General features: G+C 42.6%; 1 protein-coding gene across 1 annotated transcript in view; it reads left to right on the top strand.

Moving 5' to 3' along the window:
* LOC137094953 (RAS guanyl-releasing protein 4-like) overlaps positions 1 to 26,808 on the top strand; it is a 44,791-nt gene extending 17,983 nt beyond the window's left edge. The window contains exons 7-17 of the mRNA XM_067460965.1: positions 1,223 to 1,396; positions 1,526 to 1,642; positions 4,675 to 4,950; positions 10,129 to 10,209; positions 10,314 to 10,418; positions 18,832 to 18,941; positions 19,237 to 19,381; positions 21,084 to 21,120; positions 21,429 to 21,569; positions 24,012 to 24,235; positions 26,189 to 26,808. Coding sequence (XP_067317066.1) covers positions 1,223 to 1,396; positions 1,526 to 1,642; positions 4,675 to 4,950; positions 10,129 to 10,209; positions 10,314 to 10,418; positions 18,832 to 18,941; positions 19,237 to 19,381; positions 21,084 to 21,120; positions 21,429 to 21,569; positions 24,012 to 24,235; positions 26,189 to 26,353 — 1,575 coding nt within the window. The 3' untranslated portion in view covers positions 26,354 to 26,808. The remainder of the gene's footprint in view (positions 1 to 1,222; positions 1,397 to 1,525; positions 1,643 to 4,674; positions 4,951 to 10,128; positions 10,210 to 10,313; positions 10,419 to 18,831; positions 18,942 to 19,236; positions 19,382 to 21,083; positions 21,121 to 21,428; positions 21,570 to 24,011; positions 24,236 to 26,188) is intronic.
* The last annotated feature ends 236 nt before the right edge of the window (positions 26,809 to 27,044 follow it).

Here is a 27,044-nt window from a genome sequence, read left to right as displayed (position 1 = left end):
TGATTACATTTTCTTGCATTGATGAAGGGAGTTGGATTGGATGGCCTTAAGTATTTTCTGTTGGTCATGGGGATTCTGTGTGGGAAGTTTGCCCCGATTCTGTCGTTCGTGAGGTTCAGAATGCTCATTGATTGTAGGTGAACTGTGAATCCCAGCAACTACAACTCCCAAATGTCAAGATTCTATTTTCCCCAAACTCCACCAGTGTTCACATTTGGGCATATTGAGTATTCATGTAAAGTTTACTCCAGATCCATCATTGTTTGAGTCCACAGTGATCTCTGGATGTAGGTGAACTACAACTCCAAAACCAAAGGACACTGCCCACCAAACCCTTCCAGTATTTTCTGTTGGTCATGGGAGAACTGTGTGCCAAGTTTGGTTCAATTCCATTGTTGGTGGGATTCAGAATGCTCTTTGATTGTAGGTGAACTATAAATCCCACCAACTACAACTCCCAAATGACAAAATCAATTTTTTGAGTGATGGTCACTCCTTGGGTTAGTAGGTGTCTTGTTGCCAAATTTGGTGGCAATTTGTTCTGTATGGGAAGTTTGCTCCAATTCTGTCATTCGTGGGTTTCAGAATGCTCTTTGGTTGTAGGTGAACTACAACTCCCAAACTCAAGGTCAATTCCCACCAAACCCTTATAGTGTTTTCTATTGGTCATGGGAGTCCTGTGTGCCACGTTTGGTTCAATTCCATCGTTGGTGGAGTTCAGAATGCTCTTTGAGTGTAGGTTAACTATAAATCCCAGCAACAACAACTCCCAAGTGACAACACTTTGAGTGATGGCCACTCCTTGGTTTAGTAGGTTTCTTGTGGCTAAATTTGGTGGCAATTTGTCCAGCGGATTTTGAGTTATGATGTCACTCAAAACAAACAGTGTATATATATATATACACACACACACACACACACACACACACACACACACACACAAATAAAAATTCTGGGGGCCAAAAATTGTCCCAAGGGGAAATGTTTAAGAAGCCCTGGTATAGAAGAAGGAATTTCAATGGATTTTGCTTGCTATTTGGTTGAATGATAAGCAGCACGTGCTAAAATTCCCTGTATTACACAACCATTAAATGGTACATTCCATTATCAAATGTCCAAAATCTAGCCATCTACTTGGAATGGACAAAGATGTGTGAAAGCATTTAGAGTGGCCTGATCCAGTAGAACATTATTTTTATTGTATTATTCTTATATTGGTCAGTACCTGGACTTCCGGAATTACGTACTTTGTGGGTCAGTGCGGGGCAGTCCAGCGCTAGAGCGTGCTATCACCTTATGCAACAGCATCTCTCAGTGGGTGATGGTCATGGTCCTCAACAGGCCCACACCCCAACAGCGAGCCGAAGTCTTCACCAAGTTCATCCGTGTTACGCAGGTAAGGTTGCCAATTGCAGCAAACAACTTTCCTGGAAGAGAAATGTAAAGTAGTGGATGGAGGTGGGAACTGAGTTAACCAGGATCTCCTGTTTTACCCCTTTCTGTCTTTTCCCCAATTCCATTGCAGAAATTAAGACAATTGCAGAATTTCAGCACCCTGATGGCAATCGTGGGAGGACTCTGCCACAGTGCCATAGCTCGGCTCAAGGACACGCATGCACTCCTCCCGTCTGAAGTCACAAAGGTAAGGAACTGGTGAGGAGGGAGAAGCTTTAGCCCCAAAGTGCTATGAGATGGGGGCTATCTTCTTGGCAACTGTACACTGTGCTGCCCAAAAGCACCAGATTTGATGGCCAAAATTACACTTGGGTTTGTTTTGGCAGCCATTTAGAAAACTTCTCCAGGTCTCGCTCCCTTGGTAGTTTTGCCAGATTGAACTACACCGGATTCCATACCAAAAATGTGACACCTAGAAATGATTCCTGGTGATTTTGCAAGTGGCAGTCCCAGTGATATAATTTAGAAAAGAGGTTAAGCCTCAATCACAGTTGTACAGAATATACCATTTAAATAAACGAACCAAAAATACACTCACACAGATCTAACAAACTGGAAATACATATGCACACAATTACCCTAAAGACACATGTAGAAGTCTAGTCAAAAATCAACTCAAGAAAACTGGGTTGACTTTTTCACTGGTCAATGTGAGTACTGTACCTTGAATCTTATCAATAAAGAACCATACCCTTCTCTGATTACGTTGTCGAGCAATTTAGAATGGCTGTGGATAGGCCCAAGCCATTGTGGGTTGCCTGGTGAGAAAGAGTAGCCAATATTACAGAATAAATCTCACTAAGTTGAAGAGAAAGCCATCGAGGGTTTTTTTTTTTAATTTCATTCCAGCTGGAAAGGATGACGATTGCAGTAATCTGCCAACAAAATCAACATGCCCTCTGTGCAAAAAGATACAATATTTATAGCATTCAGATTCAAAAGTTCCCATGCCCCCCTCCCCCCCCTTCTGAGCTGGCATTGTTATGATTGGCTGTGATGTCAGCAAGCCAGCAGGAGAGCCAATGGTGGCCTGAGCCCTGCTTTGGCCTCTCAGGCAATGAGGTGGAAGGGAGGTGGGCAACAGGGAGACAATGAAGAAATGTCTAGTTGACTGGATTAAGATGACCAGTGTTTGCTAAATGGCTGGGCGATGACCTTTAGGCTCTCAAGCCTAGCCAGGGTTATTGTTTGACTTCTTGAATTCACTTTTTTGGTCTAGCCCCTAGAGGCTGTTTAGGATTGACACAATGGAGAGGCTGTAGCGAACTTCCTGGTTCCTCGCAGTCAGCAAGATGCCTTTTGTGTTGGGCGATTAAAATGCCCATTGATCCTATCACTCCAGGTGGTCTGGCCTTGCCCTCCGAGGCCTGGTTTTGATCAGAGCCATTTATTTATTGTCCATGCAAATGGGCTTGGTGAAACCTTTTGTTAAGGGATTACCAACTCAGGGGTCATGGAAGGACTTCCTGAGCCACGAGAGTTGCTGGTCTTATGAAACAGAGGCTTTTCCTTCATTTTTCAAAATATAGACACACTCACATATAATGATATGGGGAAGGGGGACATACAAGAAATTCATGAGGGATAGATCATGCAAAGTCAAAGGGGAACCATGTCAGCCCTCCATCCCTCCAAAGTTCATCAAAAATCCATAAAGATTGGTGAAAATCATATGAATTCATAGGGTTTTGGCAAGAGGGTTCCCAAGAGTTCCAAAGTCCTTTAAAAGTTGATTTAAGTTCCATAAAGTTTATGAAAGTGGGGGAAAGTTCATAATAGTTGGGCCATGGAAAAAGCCTTAGATTCCCACATGTGGGAGAGATAGGGGATTACGGGATCATTTCAGCCTGGTGTCCTTGGCAAAACTATGAATTCCCTGATTTTGAACCATCTTTTGAAGAGTCCTGGGGGTGGGTGGGTGAGGGGGTTACCTTCAATCTCAATTAGAGTGTTGAAAGGAAAGAAATCAGCCCATCCCAGAAAATGACCCTAAAAAAGAACAAAATCCCTGAGGCAGCATTGGTACTTTCATATCTCTACAGAATGACTCTCGACTTATTCAGGGGTTAAATCAAAATCTGTAATTTTGGCTGCAAAATATGCCCTTGATTTATATACCAAGTTGACATATACATGAATATATATATTTATATTTATTTCTGAAGTCAGTGCTTTTGCCCTGAGATTCATCCCCTTCACACTAAGGACTGGAGAAGAGGGTCCAGGCTCTGAGACCTGCTAACTCTATGGCCCCTTCTACATTGCCATATAATCCAGATTATCAGAGGAGATCCATATCTGTTTTTGTTGTGGATTCCAATAGAAGCCTATTAGCAGTGCATGACTCATCTATATTACATTACAGTACATTGTAAAACCTGACACCCCTCCTCATGCACTGACAAAACACAGACAATCTAGCTCAAAGACTTGCAGCAGAGACCACTGAAGACCATAATGGCAGAGACGGCTTTCTGGTTCTGGGCCCATAACCTGTTGAGATTAATTTCACAATTCAGCAGCAGATCAGTTGCACAACTTCAGCGCTTTCCAGTAGCTTCTTCCTGCACAGTATTTTCAGTCAACTGCTCGCACAAACTGCAGTCACTCTGGAACTCTTTTACAGACACTTGAGCACATGCCTGGCCATTGTCAGTTTTGCTATTGTTTTCCCCTCCAATCTAGATGACACTACAAACTTACCACAGCACACAGTTATATCTTGTCTTAGCAGACAGGTTCTTTTAATCAGTTACATAGAGCCTTCGATGAACAGCATCACAGCACAAGGAGGGAGTATACACTCTACATGACCTCCTTATATACAATTCTATACAATCACACATAGCAATCTCTGATTGACTCCCAACTCATTAACTTAACTCAGACCCAGGATTGCATCATTCACAATCACCTGGACTAGGCCAGAACACATTCCCCAAATGAAGTTCTATATACAGTTAATGCATGACTCAGCATTTCCAATAGAAGCCTATTAGCAGTGCATGACTCAGCTATATTACATTACAATACATTGTAAAACCTGACAGTTTTGAACTGGATTATGAGTCTAAACTGCCATGTAATTCAGTTCTGGATTTTATATGGCATTGTAGAAGGGGCCTATATCTGAGGAATGAGGTGAAATCCATCCATGCCTGTCATATACCAACCGTACTCTCTTCTCAGATAAGGCTTGCTTCTCTTTTCCTTGCACAGGCACTCTCCGAAATGACAGAGTTGCTTTCGTCGAGTGGAAATTACGGATCGTACCGACGGGCATATGCCGATTGCTCCGGCTTCAAGATTCCCATTGTGGGCGTCCACCTCAAGGACCTGGTCATGTTGCACGAAGCCATGCCGGATCGCGTGGAAGGTGGACAACTCAACCTGAGCAAGTTGCAGAGCCTGTTTGAGCCGGCGTGGGAACTCAGGATGCTCCAGCAAAGCCAGCCGCCATTCCAAGCCAATAAGGATCTGATCCGTCTGCTCACTGTGAGAAAGATTCTTTGATGGAAAAGGAGAAGGGACCACAAGGGTGGGATTGGGGGTGCATGCTCTACAACAGGCATGGGCAAACTTCGGCCCTCCATGTGTTTTGGACTTCAACTTCCACGGGCTATTAGAAATTGTGGAAGTCCAAAATACTTGGAGGGCCAAAATTTGCCCATGCCTGCTCTACAAGAAGAGTGCTCACCTATGAAATGCCCTGAATTGTGGATATAGCAACTGGATGGGCAAACATCAATGGGTCAGTGTTGACTGTGTGAAATCCTTAGCAGGCATCTCATATCATGCTCATGTTTTGGGGGGCCCTTCCACTGCACCATTATAACTCCATGATATCCTTAAATCCTATGGAATCCTAGTTTTCACAAGGGATTTAGAATTATGTTGTCAAAGACATTTATGGCCAGAATCACTGGGTTGCTGTGAGTTTTCTGGGCTTTATGGCCATGTTCCAGAAGCATTCTCTTCTGATGTTTCGCACACATCTATGGCAGGCATTCTCAGAGGTTGTGAGGTCTGTTGGAATCTAGGCAAGTGAGCAAATACTTTTTTGGGTTTCAGGATTTTGAAATTTGTGATATGCATTACATTCAATGGCACAGTATTTATTTATTTATCGTGTCATCAGCAACCATACCATTGTATTACATTTCTAACAGAACCAAACAAACAGATAAAAAAACCACAAATTTTGCAAACTTGGTAGTTGAGTAAATGTCCTTTGACCAGTATCTGGCCACTTGGGAGTGCCTCTGGTGTTGCCGCAAGAAGGTCCTCCATTGTGCATGTGGCAGGGCTCAGGTTGCATTGCAGCAGGTGGTCAGTGGTTTGCTCTTCTCCGCACGTGCATGTCGTGGATTCAACTTTGTAGCCCCATTTCTTGAGGTTGGCTCTGCATCTCGTGGTGCCAGAGCGCAGTCTGTTCAGCGCCTTCCAAGTCGCCCAGTCTTCTGTGTGCCCAGGAGGGAGTCTCTTATTTGGTATCATGCACGGATTGAGATTCTGGGTTTGAGCCTGCCACTTTTGGACTCTCGCTTGCTGAGGTGTTCCAGCAAGTGTCTCTGTAGATCTAAGAAAACTATTTCTTGATTTAAGTCGTTGACGTGCTGGCTGATACCCAAACAAGGGATGGGCTGGCGATGTCACTGCCTTGGTCCTTTCACTATTGCCTGCTACTTTCCAGCGGATGTCAGGTGGTGCAATACCGGCTAAGGAGTGTAATTTCTCCAGTGGTGTAGGGCACAGATACCCCGTGATAATGTGGTATGTCTCATTAAGAGCCACATCCACTGTTTTAGCGTGGTGAGATGTGTTCCACACTGGGCATGCGTACTCAGCAGCAGAGTAGCATAGCGCAAGGGCAGATGTCTTCACTGTGTCTGGTTGTGATCCCCAGGTTGTGCCAGTCAGCTTTCATATGATATTGTTTCTAGCGCCCACTTTTTGCTTGATATTCAGGCAGTGCTTCTTGTAGGTCAGAGCACGATTCAGAGTGACTCCCAGGTATTTGGGTGCGCTGCAATGCTCCAGTGGGATTCCTTCCCAGGTAATAATCCTCAGAGCTCGGGATGCTTCTCTGTTTTTGAGATGAAAGGCACATGTCTGTGTTTTAGATGGGTTAGGGGTCAGCTGGTTTTCCCTGTAATAGGCAGTAAGAGCACCTAGAGCTTCGGAGAGCTTCTGTTCAACCATCTCAAAGCTCCCTGCAACCAGAATGGCACAGTAGACTCGAGTAAATATGGCACTTATTGGGTTGTTGTAGGTTTTTCCAGGCTATATGGCCATGTTCTGGAGGCAATTTTTCTCCTGACGTTTCACCTGCATCTATGGCAAGCATCCTCAGAGATAGTGAGGATGCTTGCCATAGATGCAGGCGAAACGTCAGGAGAAAAATTGCCTCCAGAACATGGCCATATAGCCTGGAAAAACCTACAACAACCCAGTGATTCCGGCCATTAAAGCCTTCGACAATACTTCAGATGTTGTCGAAGGCTTTAATGGCCGGAATCACTGGGTTGTTGTAGGTTTTTTACTTATTGGGTCGCTGTGAGTTTTCCAGGCTGTATGGTCATGTTCCAGAAGCATTCTTTCCTGACATTTCATGCACATCTATGGCAGGCATCCTCAGATGTTGTGAGGTCTTTTGGAAACTAGGCAAGTGAGATTTATATATTTGTGGAATGCCCAAGGTGGGAGAAAGAACTCTTGTCTGTTGGAGGCAAGTGGGAATGTTGCAGTTGCCCACCTTGATTAGCACTGAAAAGCCTAGCAGCTTCAAGGCTGGGCTGTTTCCTGCCTGGGGGAACCCTTTGTTGGGAGATGTTAGCTGGTCCTGATTGATACCTGTCTGAAATTCTCTGGTTTTTTGAGTGGCCAGTTACAACTGTTTGGTTTCATCCCTGACCACACAAGTCTCCAGCCCTCAATGAGTAATTAACCTAGATAGATTAGAGTGAAGGATTCTTTCCCTAAATTCCTTTTGCATGGCCAAGAATGATATGACATTCACCCCAAGCTAGGCCGGGACAGCGTTGCTTTGATACAACCGCATCGAGAAAGGCCAGAAACTAGGAAATTGCATAATTTGGGATGCGAAATAGCAGGCTGGTGTGTGTGAAAACGGAGCCACAACCACAGCATTGTGAAGCAACCGCCTCACTCATAGGCAGAGTGCCCGGCCTAGCAGTCGACCTGCAAGTGACTCAGTCAGGACTATCTCTGGGTTGCTTAGCAACCACAACTACTACGATTGGGAAATTGAATCACGGGCCTAGTTTAGGCATGGGCCAACTTGGGCCCTCCAGGTGTTTTGGACTTCAACTCCCACCATTCCTAACAGCTTCAGGCCCCTTCGTTTTCCCCATCAGCCTCTTAAGCTGGAAAGAAGAGACGAGCGGAGTGCCGCAGGCTTCTGTCCTGGGCCCGGTCCTGTTCAACATCTTTATTAATTTGGTATCAGCCATTGATTGAGGTTCTGGGTTTGAGCCTGCCACTTTTGGACTCTCGCTTGCTGAGGTGTTCCAGCGAGTGTCTCTGAAGATCTTAGAAAACTATTTCTTGATTTAAGTCGTTGACGTGCTGGCTGATATCCAAACAGGGGATGAGCTGGAGATGTCTCTGTCTTGATCCTTTCACTATTGGCTGCGACTTCCCTGCGGATGTCAGGTGCTGCAATACCGGCTAGACAGTGTAATTTCACCAGTGGTGTAGGGCGCAGACACCCCGTGATAATGCGGCATGTCTCATTAAGAGCCACATCTACTGTTTTAGCATGGTGAGATGTGTTCCACACTGGGCATGCATACTCAGCAGCAGAGTAGCATAGCGCAAGGGCAGATGTCTTTACTGTGTCTGGTTGTGATCCCCAGGTTGTGCCAGTCAGCTTTCATAGATTAGAGATGAATGGCCAAAACTTACTATATGAAGTTCAACAGGGACAAATGCAAGATACTCCACTTAGGCAGAAAAAACGAAATGCAAAGATACAGAATGGGGGACAATGCCTGGCTCGAGAGCAGTACGTGTGAAAAAGATCTTGGAGTCCTTGTGGACAACAAGTTAAACATGAGACAACAATGTGATGCGGTAGCAAAAGAAGTCAATGGGATTTTGTCCTGCATCAATAGGAGTCTAGTGTCTAGATCTAGGGAAGTAATGCTAGCCCTCTATTCCACCTTGGTTAGACCACACCTGGAAATTGTGTCCAATTCTAGGCACCACAATTCAAGAGAAATATTGACAAGCTGGAATGTGTCCAGAGGAGGGCGACTAAAATGATCAAGGGTCTGGAGAACAAGCCCTGTGAGGAGCGGCTTAAAGATCTGGGTCCTTTTATTTATTTTGGTCTCTCTTCTGGACATGTACTATCTTGTCAATATAGAATCATATCGTTAGAAGAGACCACATGGGCCATCTAGTCCCACCCCTTGCCATGCAAGAAAAGCACAATCAAAGTACTCCTGACAGATGGCCATCTAGCCTCTGTTTAAAAGCCTCCAAGGAAGGAGCTTCCACCAGACTCTTGTGGTCAGGAAGTTCTTCCTAATGTTCAGGTAGAATCAGCATCATTATCTGTACAATACCATTGGAATTGGCTTTGGATTGATGAATATGATTATCTGGTTTTGGATCGATGTACAATAGTTGTCTAATATTTACGTAGGGTGGGGTAGAAATGTACTAAATAAATAGATAAATAAATAAAGTCCTAGTTTCCAGGGCAGAAGAAAACAAGCCAGCTCCCTCTTCCTTATGACACCCTTTCTCATATTTATACATCGCTATTATGTCTTATCTCAACCTTATCTTCTCCAGGCTAAACAGGCGCAGCTCTTTAAGGCGCTCCTTCTTGAATTGTGGTGCTCAGAAGAGGTCTGACCAAAGCCTTTAAATGCCATCTACATAATATTTGAATTATGTGCACCTTTTTTGATATGGAGTCTCTTAAACAGGTACATTTGAGAGCTAAAACCTATCCAAATCCATGAGTGGTAACTTTTGAAACTAAGCAGAGTCAACCCTGGTTAGTAATTAGATTAGTATTGTAGTGTACCACAATTCTGGGCACCACAATTGAAGAGAGATATTGACAAGCTGGAATGTGTCCAGAGGAGGGCGACTCAAATGTTCAAGGGTCTGGAGAACAAGCCCTATGAGGAGCGGCTTAAAGATCTGGGCCTGCAGAAGAGAAGGCTGAGAGGAGACATGATACCCATGTATATATATGTGAGGGGAAGTGGGTGCAAGCTTGTTTTCTGCTGCCCTGGAGACTAGGACGTCGAACAATGGCTTCAAACTACAAGAAAGGAGATTCCATCTGAACATGAGGAAGAACTTTCTGACTGTGAGAGCCGTTCAGCAGTGGAACTCTCTGCCCTGGAGTGTGGTGGAAGCTTTTAAACAGAGGCTGGATGGCCATCTGTCAGGGGTGCTTTGTATGCAATTTTCCTGCTTCTTGGCAGAATGGGGTTGGACTGGATGGCCCATGAGGTCTCTTCCAACTCTATGATTTTATTATTCTTTATCCTTTAAATAAAGGAGGACCTCAATAGGATTCTTTATTTATTATTATTATTATTTATTTAAAACGTTTATATCCCAATCTTCTCAACCTCCATAGAGGGACTCAGAGCGGCTTTACATATACCTTTCTTCACCTCTTAGCTCTCCCTAGACCTCTACTACACAGACGAGGAGATCTACGCACTCTCGTACGCCCGTGAGCCCCGCTGCCCAAAGACATTGGTAAGAGGATGAGTCAAGTCAATACCAGGAAACCAGAATAGTGAAACGTCTATTTGAAAGACTTGCATCCCTTAAATGTGACTATTGTTCTTCTTTCTTCGCAGCCACCTATACAATTCAAACCACCCATAGTGTTGGAGTGGGCGCCTGGAGTCACCCCCAGACCTGACCGCGTCACCATCAAGAGGCATGTCCAAGAAATGGTTGAGGTATGAATGAAAAGCCAAAGATATGGGGTGTTGCAGGTCGTTAAAACAGTCTTAAAATAGGGTTGCTGTCCCAGAGATACCTCCTTTAGAAGAATGGGAAAAATATACTATAGATATCCTGATAATGGACAAAATAACTGTATTATTAAGAGGAGAACTATTAGATAACTTTGTTAATGAATGGCAATCAATGATTCAGCATCTTAATGTAAAATTAAACTTAAAATGCATATAGAAGATCCTATAAGATTGTAGACAAGGAAGAAGCGGATGTAAAGTAAGAGTCTATGATATTTTTATATGTATTATTTATATAGTAGACCAGTGTTTCTCAACCTGGGGGTCGGGACCCCTGGAGGGGTCGCGAGGGGGTGTTAGAGGGGTCACCAAAGACCACCAGAAAACACAGTATTTTCTGTTGGTCATGGAGGTTCTGTGTGGGAAGTTTGGCCCAATTCAATCCTTGGTAGGGTCCGAATGCTCTTTGATTGTAGGTAAACTATAAATCCCAGCAACTACAATTCCCAAATGTCAAGGTCTATTTCCCCCAAACTCTACTAGTGTTTACATTTGGGTATACTTAGAATTCGTGCCAAGTTTGGTCCAGATCCATCATTGTTTGAGTCTACAGTTCTCTCTGAATGTAGGTAAACTACAACTCCTAAAACTCAAGGTCAGTGCACACCAAACCCTTCCAGTATTTTCTGTTGGTCATGGGAATTCTGTGTGCCAAGTTTGATTCAGTTCCATCACTGGTGGAGTTCAGAATGCTCTTTGATTGTAGGTGAACTATAAATCCCGCAATTACAACTCCCCCAGGACAAAATCAATACCCTTCCCCAATCTGTTACTATTCATAACAGCAGCAAAATGAGTTATGAAGTAGCAACGAAACTAATTTTATGGTTGGGGGTCACCATAAAATGAGGAAGCGTATTAAGGGGTCGTGGCATTAGGAAGGTTGAGAAGCACTGTAGTAGACCGTGACCCCTTAACGGAAATATATTATCGGATAAATGATTATAGAACATTAATAGATAGAAAGTATTGCACTGTATGCAACAAACACTTGCAAATGTATGCCTACTTAGATAAAATAAAAATAATTAGAAAATAAATAAATAAATATTATAATATCCCCCAAAAAATAGGGTTGCTCTGAGTTTTCAAATTTTAACTGTGTCATTGTGTGTTGTTAATGTCATTGCTTTGTTTTTTTTGAGTTATTTTACTGTTGTTGTTATTGTTTTTACTATTGTATTGGGCTTGGCCTCTTGTAAGCCACACCGAGTCCTTCGGGAGATGGTAGTGGGGTACAAATAAAGGATTATTATTATTATTTTTATTATTATTATTATTATGGGCTGTATGGCCTTGTTCCAGAAGCATTCTCTCCTGATGTTTTGCCCACATCTATGGCAGGTATCCTCAGAGGTTGAGAGTCTTAAAACACCCTATTTGCTCAAATCTAATGCTCACCTTTTCGGTGGGCTGAACTACCTTGCCAAATTTAGGATGCGCGTAATATGGTAATCTTAAATGCTGAGCCAAAGCAAAAGGGAAAGTTGCTTCAGGAGCGTCTGGAGTTCCTATTTGAGGGATGTCACCTCAAATATGGTGGCCACAGCTCAATGCTATGCAATCCTAAAATTTGTAGCTTGGGGAGCTACCAGCATTCTTTGGCAGAGAAAGCTCAAGACCTTGTAAAGCTACATGATTTCACACCATTGAGCCAGGACAGTTAAATACAGGAGAGTCTCGCTTATCCAACATAAACGGGCTGGCGGAACGTTGGATAAGCGAAAATGTTGGACAATAAGGAGGGATTAAGGAAAAGCCTATTAAACCTCAAATTAGGTTATGATTACATTATAATTTTACAAATTACGCACCAAAACACCAGGTTTTGCAACAAATTGACAGAAAAAGCAATTCAATACATGGTAACATTATGTAGTAGTTACTGTATTTATTTATTTATTTGCGACATGCCGCCCTTCAAGCGGCTTACAAGATATATATACATACAATATATTATCTTATTAGCATAGTACATATCAGTATTAAAACACCCAAACTCCACCAGTGTTCACCTTTGGGCATATTGAGTATTCGTGTAGAGTTTGGTCCAGATCTTCTACTCCCACCCCCATTAGTAGGGAAACCTCTGTACCCTTTTTACCATAGTTAACTTCTTTCCCTTTTCTCTTTCCTACTCGTTAAACTTTCCTACCCCCTTTTACCCCCCTTTTTTTCCTTCCCTTTTTTTTCCTTTTCCCCTAAAAATTCAATTTTTTTTTTTAAAAAAAGGAAAACTAGGCAAGTGAAGTTTATATATCTATGGAAAGTCCAGGGTGGGATAAATAACCCTTTTCTGCTTGAGGCCAGTGTGAATGTTGCAAATGGCCAGCTTCATTACCATTTTAATGGCCTTGCTTCTTTTTTGTTTACTATCCTGATTTTTATTTACTGTCCTGATTCTAAAAAAGGAGAGTAAGCAAAGAGCAACACTCAATAAAACAGGGGGATTCCAGACATGAATCAATCAGGGCCAGCTGATACCTCCAAACAAAGGATTCCCCCAGGCAGGAATCAGCCAGGCTTTGAAGCAGCAAGGTGATTAAATGGTCATCAAGATGGCCAATTGCAACATTCACACTGGTCTTAAGCAGACAAAAGTTCTTTCTCCCACCCTGGACATTCCACAGATACATAAACCTCACTTGCCTAGTTTTCCAACAGACTCCTCAACCTCTGAGGATGCCTGCCATAGATGCAGGCGAAACATCAGGTGAGAATGCTTCTGCAACATGGCCATACAGCTTGGAAAACCCACAGCAATCCAATAATTCTGGCCATGAAAGTTTTTGACAACAAATGGCACTTATTGCCATTCCAGATGGATATCTAAGACGGGTGGAAATTCTGTTGTTCTCCAGATCTTGTTGAGACTTTACCACTCTGTGTTCCTCAACATTCACTATCCTGACAGTCAATTCTTTGGGTCCTGAAGTTTCTGGGCCAAACCCAGAGACTTTAGTGATGTCTTTAAGCATTATATGATTAACATCAACCACAGCTTGACATTCAAATGCACAGAGATATTTTCCTGTTTCGAGAGTAAGAGAGAAACCTAGAAGAGCTGTTGTCTCATCAAGATGAAATTAGATTGCTCTTTCCAAAGTAGAGGTTGCTACAACTGAAAGGAGGAAGCAAAGTAAATAAACACAGAGATGTAACTGGAGCGTCATGTATTGTTGAAGGCTTTCATGGCCGGAATCACTGGGTTGTTGTAGGTTTTTCAGGCTTATGTGGCAATGTTCTAGAAGCATTCTCTCCTGACGTTTCACCTGTATCTATGGCAAGCATCCTCAGAGGTAGTGAGGTCTGTTGGAACTAGGAAAGGGGGTTTATATATCTGTGGAATTACCAGAGTGGGACAAAGGACTCTTGTCTGCTGGAGCTAGGTGTGAATGTTACAACTGACCACCTTGATTAGCATATAATGGCCTGGCAGTGCCTGGAGCAAACTTTTGTTGAGAGGTGATTAGACGTCCTTGTTTGTTTCCTCTCTGTTGTTGTGCTGTTGTAATTTTAGAGTTTTTTAATACTGTAGCCAGAAAAAAATACTCTAAAAAAAACCATATTTAGCCTGAAGAAGAGAAGGCTGAGAGGAGACATGATAACTGTGTATAAATACGTGAGAGGAAGTCATAGGAAGGAGGGAGCGAATTTGTTTTTTGCTTCCCTGGAGACTAGGAGGCAATGGAGCAATGGCCTGCATCTATGGTAGGCATCCTCAGAGGTTGCGAGGTCTGAGATGCAGGCGAAACGTCAGGAGAGAATGCTTCTAGAACATGGCCATATAGCCTGAAAAAACCTACAAGAACATAACTGGAGTGCCTTTGCAAGTTGCAGCGACCAACCAAGACGCACATGTTCTAGCAAGCTTCTTAGGTGAGCTGGAGGTTTATAGGTAGCCCTATCCTTTTGGCTGAAGCTGAGCCCCGTTTTCTCTCTCTTCTCTATCACTTCCTCCTTTTGTCCTCAGCTTACTTTCACTGCGGCAAAATGAGTTTAAAGGGCTAATGGCCTCTTCCCTCCTCACCTTTAAGAAACAGCTGAAGATATACTTCTGCTCATTGGCTTACAAGGAGGAGGAGGTGGAGGAATGCAAAGATACAGAATGGGGGATGCATGGCTTGAGGGCAGTACGTGTGAAAAAGATCTTGGAGTCCTCGTGGACAATAAGTTAAACATGAGACAACAATGTGATGCGGCGGCAAAGAAAAACCAATGGGATTTTGACCTGCATCAATAGGAGTCTAGTGTCTAGATCTAGGGAAGTCATGCTCCCCATGCTCTATTCTGCCTTGGTTAGACCACAACTGGAATATTGTGTCCAATTCTGGGCACCACAATTGAAGGGAGATGTTGACAACCTGGAATGTGTCCAGAGAAGGGTGACTCAAATGATCAAGGGTCTGGAGAACAAGCCCTATGAGGAGCGGCTTAAAGAGCTGGGCATGCAGAAGAGAATAATAGAATCATAGAGTTGGAAGAGACCTCATGGGCCATCCAGTCCAACCTCCTGCCAAGAAGAGAAGGCTGAGAGGAGACATGATGGCCTTGTATAAATACGTGAGAGGAAGTCATAGGGAGGAGGGAGCAAGCTTGTTTTCAGCTGCCCTGGAGACTAGGACGCAATGGAACAATGGCTTCAAACTACAAGAAAGGAGATTCCATCTGAACATTAGGAAGAACTTCCTGACTGTGAGAGCCGTTCAGCAGTGGAACTCTCTGTCCGGGAGTGTGGTGGAGGCTCCTTCTTTGGAAGCTTTTAAACAGAGGCTGGATGGCCATCTGTTGGGGGTGATTTGAATGCAATTTTCCTGCTTCTTGGCAGGGGGTTGGACTGGATGGCCCATGAGGTCTCTTCCAACTCTATGATTCTCTTCTGCATGCCCAGCTCTTTAAGCCGCTCCTCATAGGGCTTGTTCTCCAGATCCTTGATCATTTTAGTCACCCTCTTCTGGACACATTCCAGCTTAGAGTCAACACCTCCCTTCAATTGTGAAGCCCAGAGAGGAGGAGGAGGAGGAGGAATAGATAATAACATTACTAATATACCTCTGAGTAACATCTGCAATCTATACTTGGGTCTTGTCTGGCCTGTTGACATTTTGAGCAATGACCAATTTATATGACCCCAAGGAACTCTGTTGACTCTGGGAAATCGACACTTCTGCCTTTATGTTTGCTTTATGTCTGATATAATAGGTTGTGTTGAAATGTTATTCTAATTGGCTAAGTTATACTTTGTTTTTTATACACATACATACACACATATTCATAGACACATTCATATACACATATACACACAAATATGCATATAGACAAGCACTGACATATACACAAGATGCATGTACATATATAAATACACAAATATACACAAACATATATATATACACACACGCACATATATATACACACAAATACACATATATACACAAATATATACACACACATAACACATATACACAAACTGGGCCACAGCAACGCGTGGCAGGGGACGGCTAGTAGATATATAAATCCCATTTTCCTAGCTTCCAACAGACCTCACAACCTCTGAGGATGCCTGCCATAGATGCAGGCGAAATGTCAGGAGAGAATGCTTCTGGAACATGGCCATACAGCCCGGAAAACTCACAACAACCAAGTGGATGGAGCCTTGACTTTCCCAGGAGGCTCAGGCAAAAGCAAACTACTGCATCATCTCCTTGCTTGTGTGTTCTTCCTCATTAATATATTTTGCTTGACCGCACCCTGATGTTGCTTGGTTACATATGTGCCTTTATATGTGAAATTTTAGTGAGTATGTAACATTTTTTGGGCCCGTGACTAATGTCATTTTTGCTGTCCTGTGGTCACTACCCAAGAATTGTGTCAAGCCACACTGTTTGCCCAACCTGCGTCATGGTTGTCCTGCCATTACAAGGGAGTGGTGTGGTTTTGTAGCTCATTTTTTTGGATGCTCTTTTGACCCCCGGCAGTGTGCATGGGGCCCCCTCAGCCCTGCCTTTTCCCGCTTTTCTCCTCCCCTTCCACAAACGCACACCTCCTTCTGTGAAGGCAGAGGCTCAAATCCGACCACTTCAACCACTTCCTTTTCTAGAAATAACGTTTGCTGCCGAGACGAGCCCTGCGTGCTTTGTGGGGGAAGAGGCGGAAAGAGATACCACATACCCTTCACAGGTTTCACACAGGAGAACAACAAAGGAGTGGCTGAACATAGCTCTGCATTAAAGTTTGGGGGGCCTCATTTACCTTTAAGAAGGTGCATGGTTTTCAGGTCAACATTTCAAATCAAACCCGAAATGCACGTATACGAACAACATCAGCGTGTGGTTATTTATATTATTTATTTACAGTATTTATATTCCGCCCTTCTCACCCCGCAGGGGACTCAGGGCGGATTACAGGGTACACATATATGGCAAACATTCAATGCCAATTTTGACATACAACGTATACAGACATACACAGAGGCTATTTAACTTTTTCTGGTCGCCAGGGGAGCTGTCGCTTTCATCGTCCATCTGTGACACTGATGAAGTACTTCCACATTCCCCGCATGCTTCCCTGTTGCTGGAGTCTTTTTTATGGCCTCATAAATTAGTTAATTTAGCCTCCCCACACTTTAAGGTGGTACCTAATTTTCCTACTTGACAGATGCAACTGTCTTTCGGGTTACAAAGGTCGACAACAGGCTACACACAATTGGTTGGAAACCCACTCCAACCCAGACTGGCTTCAAACTCATGACCTTTTGTTCAGAGTGATCTTAATGCAGCTGACACTCAGCCAGCTGTGCCACAATCCCGGTGCTGGTTAGGATGACCAAGGTCAGTAATGAGGAAAAACACACAACTAAGAGATTTTTTAAATTTATGGGATGCAGTTAAAATGCATTTAAAAATACAAAGTTTTTAAAACTTGGCATTATACTAAATGTCCTTTGACCGGAAGCTGGCCACTTGGAGTGCCTCTGATGTCGCTGTCAGAAGGTCCTCCATTGTGCATGTGGCAGGACTCAGGTTGCATTGTAGGAGGTACTTACTTGCTTAGGCGATCCCTCGTTGTCCAAGGATGATGGTCCTCAAAGATCGGTGTCCTGGTGGTAGGTCCGTAGGTGACTGTGGAGCCCTATTCTTGATCTGCATCTTCTCCTGCAGTGAGGGCATCTGTTTCCAGGTGGAAGGTGGTCCCGGTTGCAGTTGGCTTGAGCGCCTTCCTCTTGGCATGTTCCTCTCTTTCACCCTCCATTCATGCCTCTTCAAATTCTGCAGCACTGCTGGTCACAGCTGATCTCCAGCTGGAGCGCTCAAGGCTTCCCAGTTCTCAGTGTCTATGCCAGAGTTTTTAAGGTTGGCTTTGAGCCCATCTTTAAATCTCTTTTCCTGCCCACCAACATTCCGTTTTCCATTCTTGAGTTCGGAGTAGAGCAACTGCTTTGGGAGACGGTGCTCAGGCATCTGGACAACATGGCCAGTCCAGCGGAGTTGATGGCGGACAACCATTGCTTCAATGCTGGTGGTCTTTGCTTCTTCTAGCACTCTGACATTTGTCTGCTTGTCTTCCCAAGAGATTTGCAGGATTTTTCAGAGGTAGCGCTGATGGCATCGTTCCAGGAGTTGCATGTGACATCTGTAGACAGTCCACGTTTCGCAGACATATGACACGGTTGGGAGGACAATAGCTTTATAAACAAGCACCTTGGTCTCTCTATGGATGTCCTGGTCCTCAAACACTCTGCTTTATTTGGAAAAATGCTGCACTCGCAGAGCTCAGGCGGTGTTGTATTTCAGTCTCAATGTTGACTTTTGTGGAGAGGTGGCTGCCAAGGTAGTCCTTTGGGGAGATGGTAGAGGGGTATAAATAAAGTTTATTATTATTATTATTATTAAAGTAGTGGAAATGATCAACATTTTCTAATGTTACACCATTAAGCTGTATTTCTGGCATTGGAGAGGGATTGGCTCATGACTGCTGGAAGAGCACTTTGGTTTTCTCAATGTTTAAATGACAGGCCAAGCTTCTCGTATGGTTCTGCAAAGGTGTTTAGAGTGGCTTGTAAGTCTTCTTCCGAATGCACACAGACAACGTTGTCATCAGCATACTGGAGTTCTATATTAGATGTTGTTGCAACGTGGTTTTGGCTTTCAGCCTACTGAGGTTGAATAGCTTGCTATCTGTCCGATAGATGGTTTCCACTCCGGTGGAAAGCTTCCCGTCAACAAGATGAAGTATCATAACAGTAGCATAACAGAATAGTATGAGCAAGCCTTATAGATGTTTTCCCATTTGTGATCTTCTTTGCCCCCCTCATTTTCTTCCTTCTTTCCCGCATCAGACTGTATTCAAGAATTATGATCCTGAACAACGGGGCTGCATCTCTCAAGAGGATTTTGAAACCATCTCTACAAGTTTCCCCTTCTCCTTCTACGGGCTTGAAAGAGACCGGTAAGGCTTTAACCTTTGGAAAGTTACTAAAAAGCTTTATTTAGGGTGTGATAACAACTTTTGGGGAGTCAGAACCATGAAGCTTATTGAGACCTCTCAACAAGTCATCTTGTATAAGGTGATTGAGTCTTTTCCAGAATCCTCTCCAAGACAAATTTCAGCAAACTCGGTCTGAGTCAGAAATTCAGCAAGCAGATGTGCTACCTTGGAGAGGATTCTCCATTGCCTGCAAAAAGGACCTAGATCTAAATAATTCAGGGTCAAGACTCACTGTGTCTTCTCTCTTTCTGCACAGTGAAGGAGCCTGGAGTCGGGAAGAGTTGGCGGAATACTTCATGCGAGCCTGTGCCATCGTCTCCAAACTTGGTCTTGGCTACCTGCATGATTTCCACGAAGCCACCTTCAAGAAGCCCACTTTCTGTGACAGCTGTAATGGTTTTGTAAGTTTACAATTCCTTTCCCTCCTTTGCCATCAAAATGCCCAGTTTCCAGCATGAAAGCAATGGCATCTCCTAGAATGCAGTGGACATTATGCTGCTAGGATCCAATTCTTGTGGTTGGCCTTAAAGCTATCATTTTTAAAAGTGTCCTTGCTCTTGCGTTTGCCCAGAAGTAACTGGAGGTGGCCAATGGCAAAATGACTGAAACTACCATATATACTTGAGTATAAGCAGAGTTTTTCAGCCCTTCTTTAGGCTGAAAAAGCCTCCCTCGAGTCAAAGTTATTTATTATTTTACTGTGTTGTTATTATTATTACATGCATTATTGTTCTCTATTTATTATAGTTATTGTTACATTTATTATTTTCCTCTATTATTGTTATTATTACATTTATTATTTTACTCTATTATTATTATTACATTCATTTTTTCCTCTACTATTGTTATCATTACATTTCTATTATTTTACTCTATTATTATTATTACATTTATTATTTTCTCTATTTATTCTTATTACATGTATTACTTGTCTCTGTTATTGTTATTAAATTGATTCTTTTACTCTAATATTACATTTACATTACCCTATCTATTGTTATTACATTTATTATTTTACTCTATTTATTATTATTATATTTATTATTTGTCTCTGTTGTTATTACATTTAATATTTTACTCTAATATGATTACATTTTCATTACTTTACTCCATTTATTATTGATACTAAATTTATTGTTTTACTCTATTTATTATTATATTACATTTACATTACTTTACCCTATTTATTGTTATTATTACATTTATTATTTTACTCTATTATTACATTTATTATTTTTCTCTTATTATTATTACATGTACATTACTTTATTATTATATTTATTATTTTACTCTATTTTTATTATTACATTCATTTTTCCTCTACTACTGTTATTATTACATTTTGATTATTTTACTCTATTATTATTTTTATTAAGTTTATCTTACTCTATTTATTATTACATTTATTATTTGTCTCTCTTATTGTTATTACATTTAATATTTTACTCTAATATTATTATTACATTTACATCACTTTATGTATTATTATTAAATATATTATTTTACTCTATTATTATTACATTTACATTACTTTACCCTATTTATTTTTATTATTACATTTATTATTTCACTCTATTATTGTTGTTATTACTACATTTATTATTTTACTCTATTATTATTACATTTATTATTTTCTCTTATTATTATTGCATGTACATTACTTTATTATTATTATATTTATTATTTTACTCTAGTATTATTATTATTATTGTTATTACATTTCAATTATTTTACTCTAGTATTATTATTTTTATTACATTTATTATTTTACTATTTTTATTATTATTGGAAGGATACATAAACACATTTATATTGAAGAAGATTAGAATAATGGTTTAATCAAAGTTGGGAAGTCTTAACTTAAATTACAGTTTTATGTAAATATTCAAAAATATTTAACCTACTGATGCCTCAATTAATTTAATTTTATTGGTATTTATTTTTAAATTGACCAGTAGCTGCTGCATTTCCTCGGCTTATACTCAAATCAATACGTTTCCCCAGTTTTTTGTGGTAAAATTAGGTGCCTCGTCTTATATTCGGGTTGGTTTATACTTGAGTATATACGGTAATACATGGGTTCTTCTCCCATTTTTTTTCTAGCTCTGGGGAGTCTCCAAGCAGGGATATCGATGTCGAGGTAAGCACGCCCTCTACTGGAAACGAAAGAGTGGTGTAGACAGGAATCCAATACTTCCAAATAAATCTGCATATTGCAAAGCCTATATTATTTACTATATCCATATGCAAGTCATTTGTGGCATGCTTTTGCATGGGGAAGAAAAATAACACCTTTTGTGTTGAATAATAATAATAAACAATGGGGACTCGGGGCAGTTTACATGAGGCTAAGTTTAGACCCAGACTTTGATGTAGTTTGGAGGAGGACAGGGGCACAAACCTGCTTATCTTCCAATGCAATCAGATTTTTCTTTTGTTTGCTTGCAGACTGTGGCATGATCTGTCACAAGCAATGCAAAGACCAGGTGGAAGTCGAATGCCAGCGGCGCCTCCACTCCTGCACCTCTAACGGCACCACGCCACGCGCTGCCACACCAGCAGCCACCTCGACGCATCCCTCTTGCTCTGGTAACGAGTTCACAGGCAAAGATAATAAGAATAAGAATAAGAATAATAACACTTTATTTGTACCCCGCTACCATCTCCCCGGAGGAGCTCCCGGTGGCGCAGTGGGTTAAAGCACTGAGCTGCTGAGCTTGTTGATCGAAAGGTCGCAGGTTCGATTCCGGGTAGCGGCGTGAGCTTCCGCTGTCAGCCCTAGCTTCTGCCAACCTAGCAGTTCGAAAACATGCAACTGTGAGTAGATCAATAGGTACCGCTCCGGCGGGAAGGTAACAGCGCTCCATGCAGTCATGCCGGCCACATGACCTTGGAGGTGTCTACGGACAACGCTGGCTCTTCGGCTTAGAAATGGAGATGAGCACCACACCCCAGAGTCAGACATGACTGGACTTAATGTCAGGGGACTACCTTTACTTTTACCTTACCATCTCCCCAAGGGACTCGGTGCGGCTTACATGAGGCCGAGCCCAAACACAACAATACAAGCAATAATAACAACAATACAAGCAATTAAAAAGCATAGACAAGAAAATACACAACATTATCAATAAAAACATAATTAGAAACAGTGGGAAGGCCAAATGTAGAGTTAAAAATGGAAATAATGCTGGGACATGAACGAAGGCTGTATTAGAAGGCGGTATTTCACACATAATAATACTAATAATAATACTAATAATAATAATAATACTTTATTTGTACCCTGCTACCATCTCCCCAAGGAACTCGGTGCGGCTTACATGAGGCCGAGGCCGAACACAACCATACAAGCAATAATCACAACAATACAAGTAATTAAAATAAAAACATATAACACATAACATTATCAATAAGACAACATACAATTAAAAACTGTGGGAAGGCCAGATGTAAAATTAAAATTAGAAATAGTGCTGAACGTGGATGAAAAGTGATAGTAGCGTTTGTGGAAAGACATACGAGCAGACCTAAAAAATGTAAAGTGCTTAGAGAGACAAAGTGCTATGGGATCGTTAATCCGGGAAGGCACATTGGAACAGCCACGTCTTCAAGCTCCTCCTGAAGACTGCCAGAGTTGGAGCCTGTCTGATGTCTTTAGGGAGTGAGTTCCAGAGTCGAGGGGCCACCACCGGAAAGGCCCTCTCTCTCGTCCCCACCAGTCTCCAGGTTGGGACTATAGTTAGGACACATCTGAGAAGCCTGCATTATCTGATGAACAGCAGGAATGAAGGAAAAGGCCCTGAAATGGTAGCATTTCCAGATAGGACAGAAAGAATGCCTAAAAAGCAAAAAACAGCCCTTCACATGTTGGACTAGAACTCCCATTAGTCCTAGCTACTGTGAAAGATTGCTGGAAGTTGCAGTTTGACTTCTAGAAGGCTGCATTTTACACATACGCCACAAGAAAGAATTTGAATCATTAACTTCTGTTTTGTAAAAAACAGTCCTTTCCCAGTTGGTTCTCTGTCCAACACTACCACTAATGCCTCCTAGGCCTGAGTAATATGTAGAGCAGTGGTTCTCAACCTCTGGGTCCCCAAATCCTCCAGAAATCCTAACAGCTAGCAAATTGGCTGGGATTTCTGGGAATTGTAGGCCAAAAACATCTGGGGACCACTGATCTAGAGGCTGCAATGTCCCCCTATGGCAGCGGTTCTCAAGCCTCCTAATACTGCAACACCTTATTTATTTATTTACAGTATTTATATTCCACCTTTCTCACCCCACAGGGGACTCAGGGCAGATTACAATGTACATATACTGTACATAGTAAACATTCAATGCCATAGACACACAACATATATGGACAGACACAGAGGCAATTTAACATTCCAGCTTTTCATGAGGGTATTCTGGCCACCAGTGGAGCTGTTGCTTCATCGTCCATTTGTGACACTGATGAAGTACTTCCTCATTCTTTGCAGGCTTGCTGGAGATTTTTATGGCATCGTAAATTAGTTAAATTAGCCTCCCTGTGTAGGCAGTACCTAAATTTCCTACTTGACAGATGCAACTGTAAGCAAACAGTATTGTGGCGTCGTCCCCCCCCCCTCCCCCAACCAATCACTGATATATATTTTCTGTTCATCGTGGGAGTTCTGTGTGCCAAGTTTGGTTCAATTCCTTCCTTAGTGGAGTTCAAAATGCTCTTTGATTGTAGGTGAACTACAAATCCTAGCAACTACAACTCCCAAGTGACAAAATCAACCCCCCCCCCTCCCAACTCCACCAGTATTTAAACTCAGGCGTATTGGGTATTTGAGCCAAATTTGGTCCAGTGAATGAAAATACATCCTGCCTACCAGATATTTACATTATGATTCATAACAGTAGCAAACCACTGAACTAGACAAAAAAGCTGCCTCTTTGCTGTGGCCTCAGAGCATTTGAACCCACAAAAGGCAATAGGAAGTACCCCAATTCAAGGTTTAAATCATGCCCTATTTTCTCTCCACCATTGCACTTTAGGGACAGAGGAAGAGGCGTTTCTCTTCCCACCAAGACAGGAACAGAGCAGGAGCCCCTTCACTGTGTCACCAAGGGCCACTGGAAGCCACCGAATGAAGCACGCCAGCACCCAAACCGAGGCCACCAGCCCTGAGACTGGGAGGAGAGAGGAGTCACCCACAGCAGCAAATGACCACAGCAGGAGTCAACACCAGCTAATGGAAAAGCTGAAGGAGTTGGAAAGGGTGAGAATGTCTATACACTTCACAATAGGAGGGTTGGGTTGCTGTGAGTTTTCCAGCTGTATGGCTATGTTCCAGAAGCATTCCCTCCTGATGTTTCACCCACATCTATGGCAGGCCTTCTCAGAGGCTGTGGGATATATTGGAAACTAGACAAGAGAGGTTTATATATCTGTGGAAGGTCCAGTGTGGGAGAAACTCTTGTCCATTGGAGGCAAGTGTGAATGTTGCAATTAATCACATTGATTATCATTGAATGGCCTTGCAGCTTCATAGCCTGGCTTATTCCTGCCTGGGGGAATCCTGCCTGGGGGAAAGCATCACCTCAACATCTTTAAACTTACTTGCCCAACAACGCACAGTACTCACATCAACACAATCACCATAAACAGCTTGATGAATCTCCTTTGGGGTGACACCTTCTGCTCTCAAGAATTCAATGACTGCACGTTGCTTAAGTCGCATTGACCAACTCTCTGCACAAGGTTCCGTACTTCGCACTTTAACAACATAATCGTTCAATGCTAAGGCTTCCAACAAAAAAGGAACTGTAGAGGAGAGTCTACTGAACAAGCTAGTACCTACTGCACACCAGTACTGCCATCTGTTAAGGAGTTACGAAGGTGGAGGCATTACTTTTAATTCAACCCTCGTAGCTAAATAATACAATTGCACTATTTACAAGAACAAGGTTTCCATAAAACAAAGAACATACTTTATACTTCCTTCTTTGCTTCCATGCTGGGCTTTTTTCTCATGCAGATAAACAGCTTCGCTCTCATAGAGCCTCCTCTCACACACAGTAGCCTTCACACTGCAGCTTCACACACGATGGCCTTCAACCCCTCACCAAAGCATCACACAACAGGCTTTCCTCAAACTGAGGTCTACTAACACTAAAGCCTTCTCATACTGAGGTGTCTCACAGACTGAGGCCTCCCTCACACTGAGGCAAACTAACACTGAGGCCTTCTCACACTGAGGCCTACTAACATACTGAGGCCCTTTTCTCACAGAGCCTCCTCTCACACCAAAGTTACACAGTAGCTTAACACAGGAGCTTTATACACACAGCAGCCTTCACACTGCAGTTTCACACACGATGGCCTTCAACCTCTCACCGAAGCTTCTCACAACAGGCTTTTCTCAAACTGAGGTCTACTAACACTGAGGCCTTCTCGTACTGAGGTGTCTCATGGACTGAGGCCTCCCTCACACTGTGAGGCGAACTAACACTGAGGCCTTCTCACACTGAGGCCTACTAACATACTGAGGCCCTTCTCCCACAGAGCCTCCCCTCACACCAAAGTTACACAGTAGCTTAACACAGGAGCTTTGTACACACAGCAGCCTTCACACTGCAGCTTCACACACGATGGCCTTCAACCCCTCACCGAAGCAGCACACAACAGGCTTTCCTCAAACTGAGGTCTACTAACACTGATGCCTTCTCGTACTGAGGTTTCTCATGGACTGAGGCCTCCCTCACACTGAGGCAAACTAACACTGAGGCATTCTCACACTGAGGCCTCTCAAAGATTGAGGCAAACTAACACTGAGGGCTCTCAAAGATTGAGGCCTACTAACACTGAGGCCTTCTCACACTGAGGGCTCTCAAAGATTGAGGCAAACTAACACTGAGGCCTTCTCACACTGAGGGCTCTCAAAGATTGAGGCAAACTAACACTGAGGCCTTCTCACACTGAGGGCTCTCAAAGATTGAGGCAAACTAATACTGAGGCCTTCTCATACTGAGGCCTACTAACACACTGAGGACTTTCTCCCACAGAGGCCTCTCACAGACTGAGGGCAACTAAGCTGCAGGCACACCTGCTTATATTGAACTGCAGCTTTTGCTGAATCATTGCTTCCAATTAACCCTTTCAGTGCTTGACTCACATTTTTGCAATTAAAAATACCTAGTTAATTTTTTAATATTTCTGGCATGTCTTGCAGGAAAGGGACAAACTCATCCTGGCAAACCAGCAGCTCCAAAAGTGCAACTCACAGCTGGAAGCAGAGAACAGCCGGCTGCTGAAAGAAGGCGCAACCAGCCTTCCCTCCCTCGCTTGTTGGAAGGCCTGGGCAGCCTGCAACTACAGTCCTCCCAAGCCAAACTGAACAAGAGGAGAGACAACGTGAAAGGTTAAACCCCTGTGCCGGCAGGACTGAAGACCGACAGGTTGCTGGTTCAAATCCGGGGAGAGGCGGATGAGCTCCCTCTACCAGCTCCAGCTCCTCATACGGGGACATGAGAGAAGCCTCCCACAAGGATGATAAAAACATCAAATCACCCAGGCGTCCCCTGGGCAACGTCCTTGCAGATGGCCAATTCTCTCACACCAGAAGCGACTTGCAGTTTCTCAAGTCTCTACTGACACGACAAAAAAAAATCTTATTTAAAAACATGTAAAAAATGGGGTTGGGGCCCCCAGAACGGACTAATAGCATTTCCGCATTTTGCTTTGAGATAAGAGCATTTTTGTCAAGAGCTGTCACATTAAACTCTTATGTGTGTGTCTATGTTTATCAATGTAATTTAGTAATTTATTGTATTTTTACGTTCATTTGTTTTGGAATTTGTTGTACTCCACCTCAATCCATCAGTAGAGGTGGGTAATAAATAGAAATTATTATTATTATTTGAAACACATTATTATTATTATTATTATTATTATTATTATTATTATTATTAAGAACACGAAGGAGTCAGTGAAAGTGGGAACAGCCTTGGAAATGTATTTATTTTTAATCTATAAAATGTATAGTATAGTAGAGTATGGTTGGGAGTCAGCTGCATTAAAATCACTAC

The sequence above is a fragment of the Anolis sagrei genome, chromosome X (assembly GCF_037176765.1).
Source record: "Anolis sagrei isolate rAnoSag1 chromosome X, rAnoSag1.mat, whole genome shotgun sequence".
Taxonomy (NCBI): domain Eukaryota; kingdom Metazoa; phylum Chordata; class Lepidosauria; order Squamata; family Dactyloidae; genus Anolis; species Anolis sagrei.
Note: the sequence above shows the minus strand (reverse complement) of the source record. Positions and strands in the feature narration are given on the sequence as shown.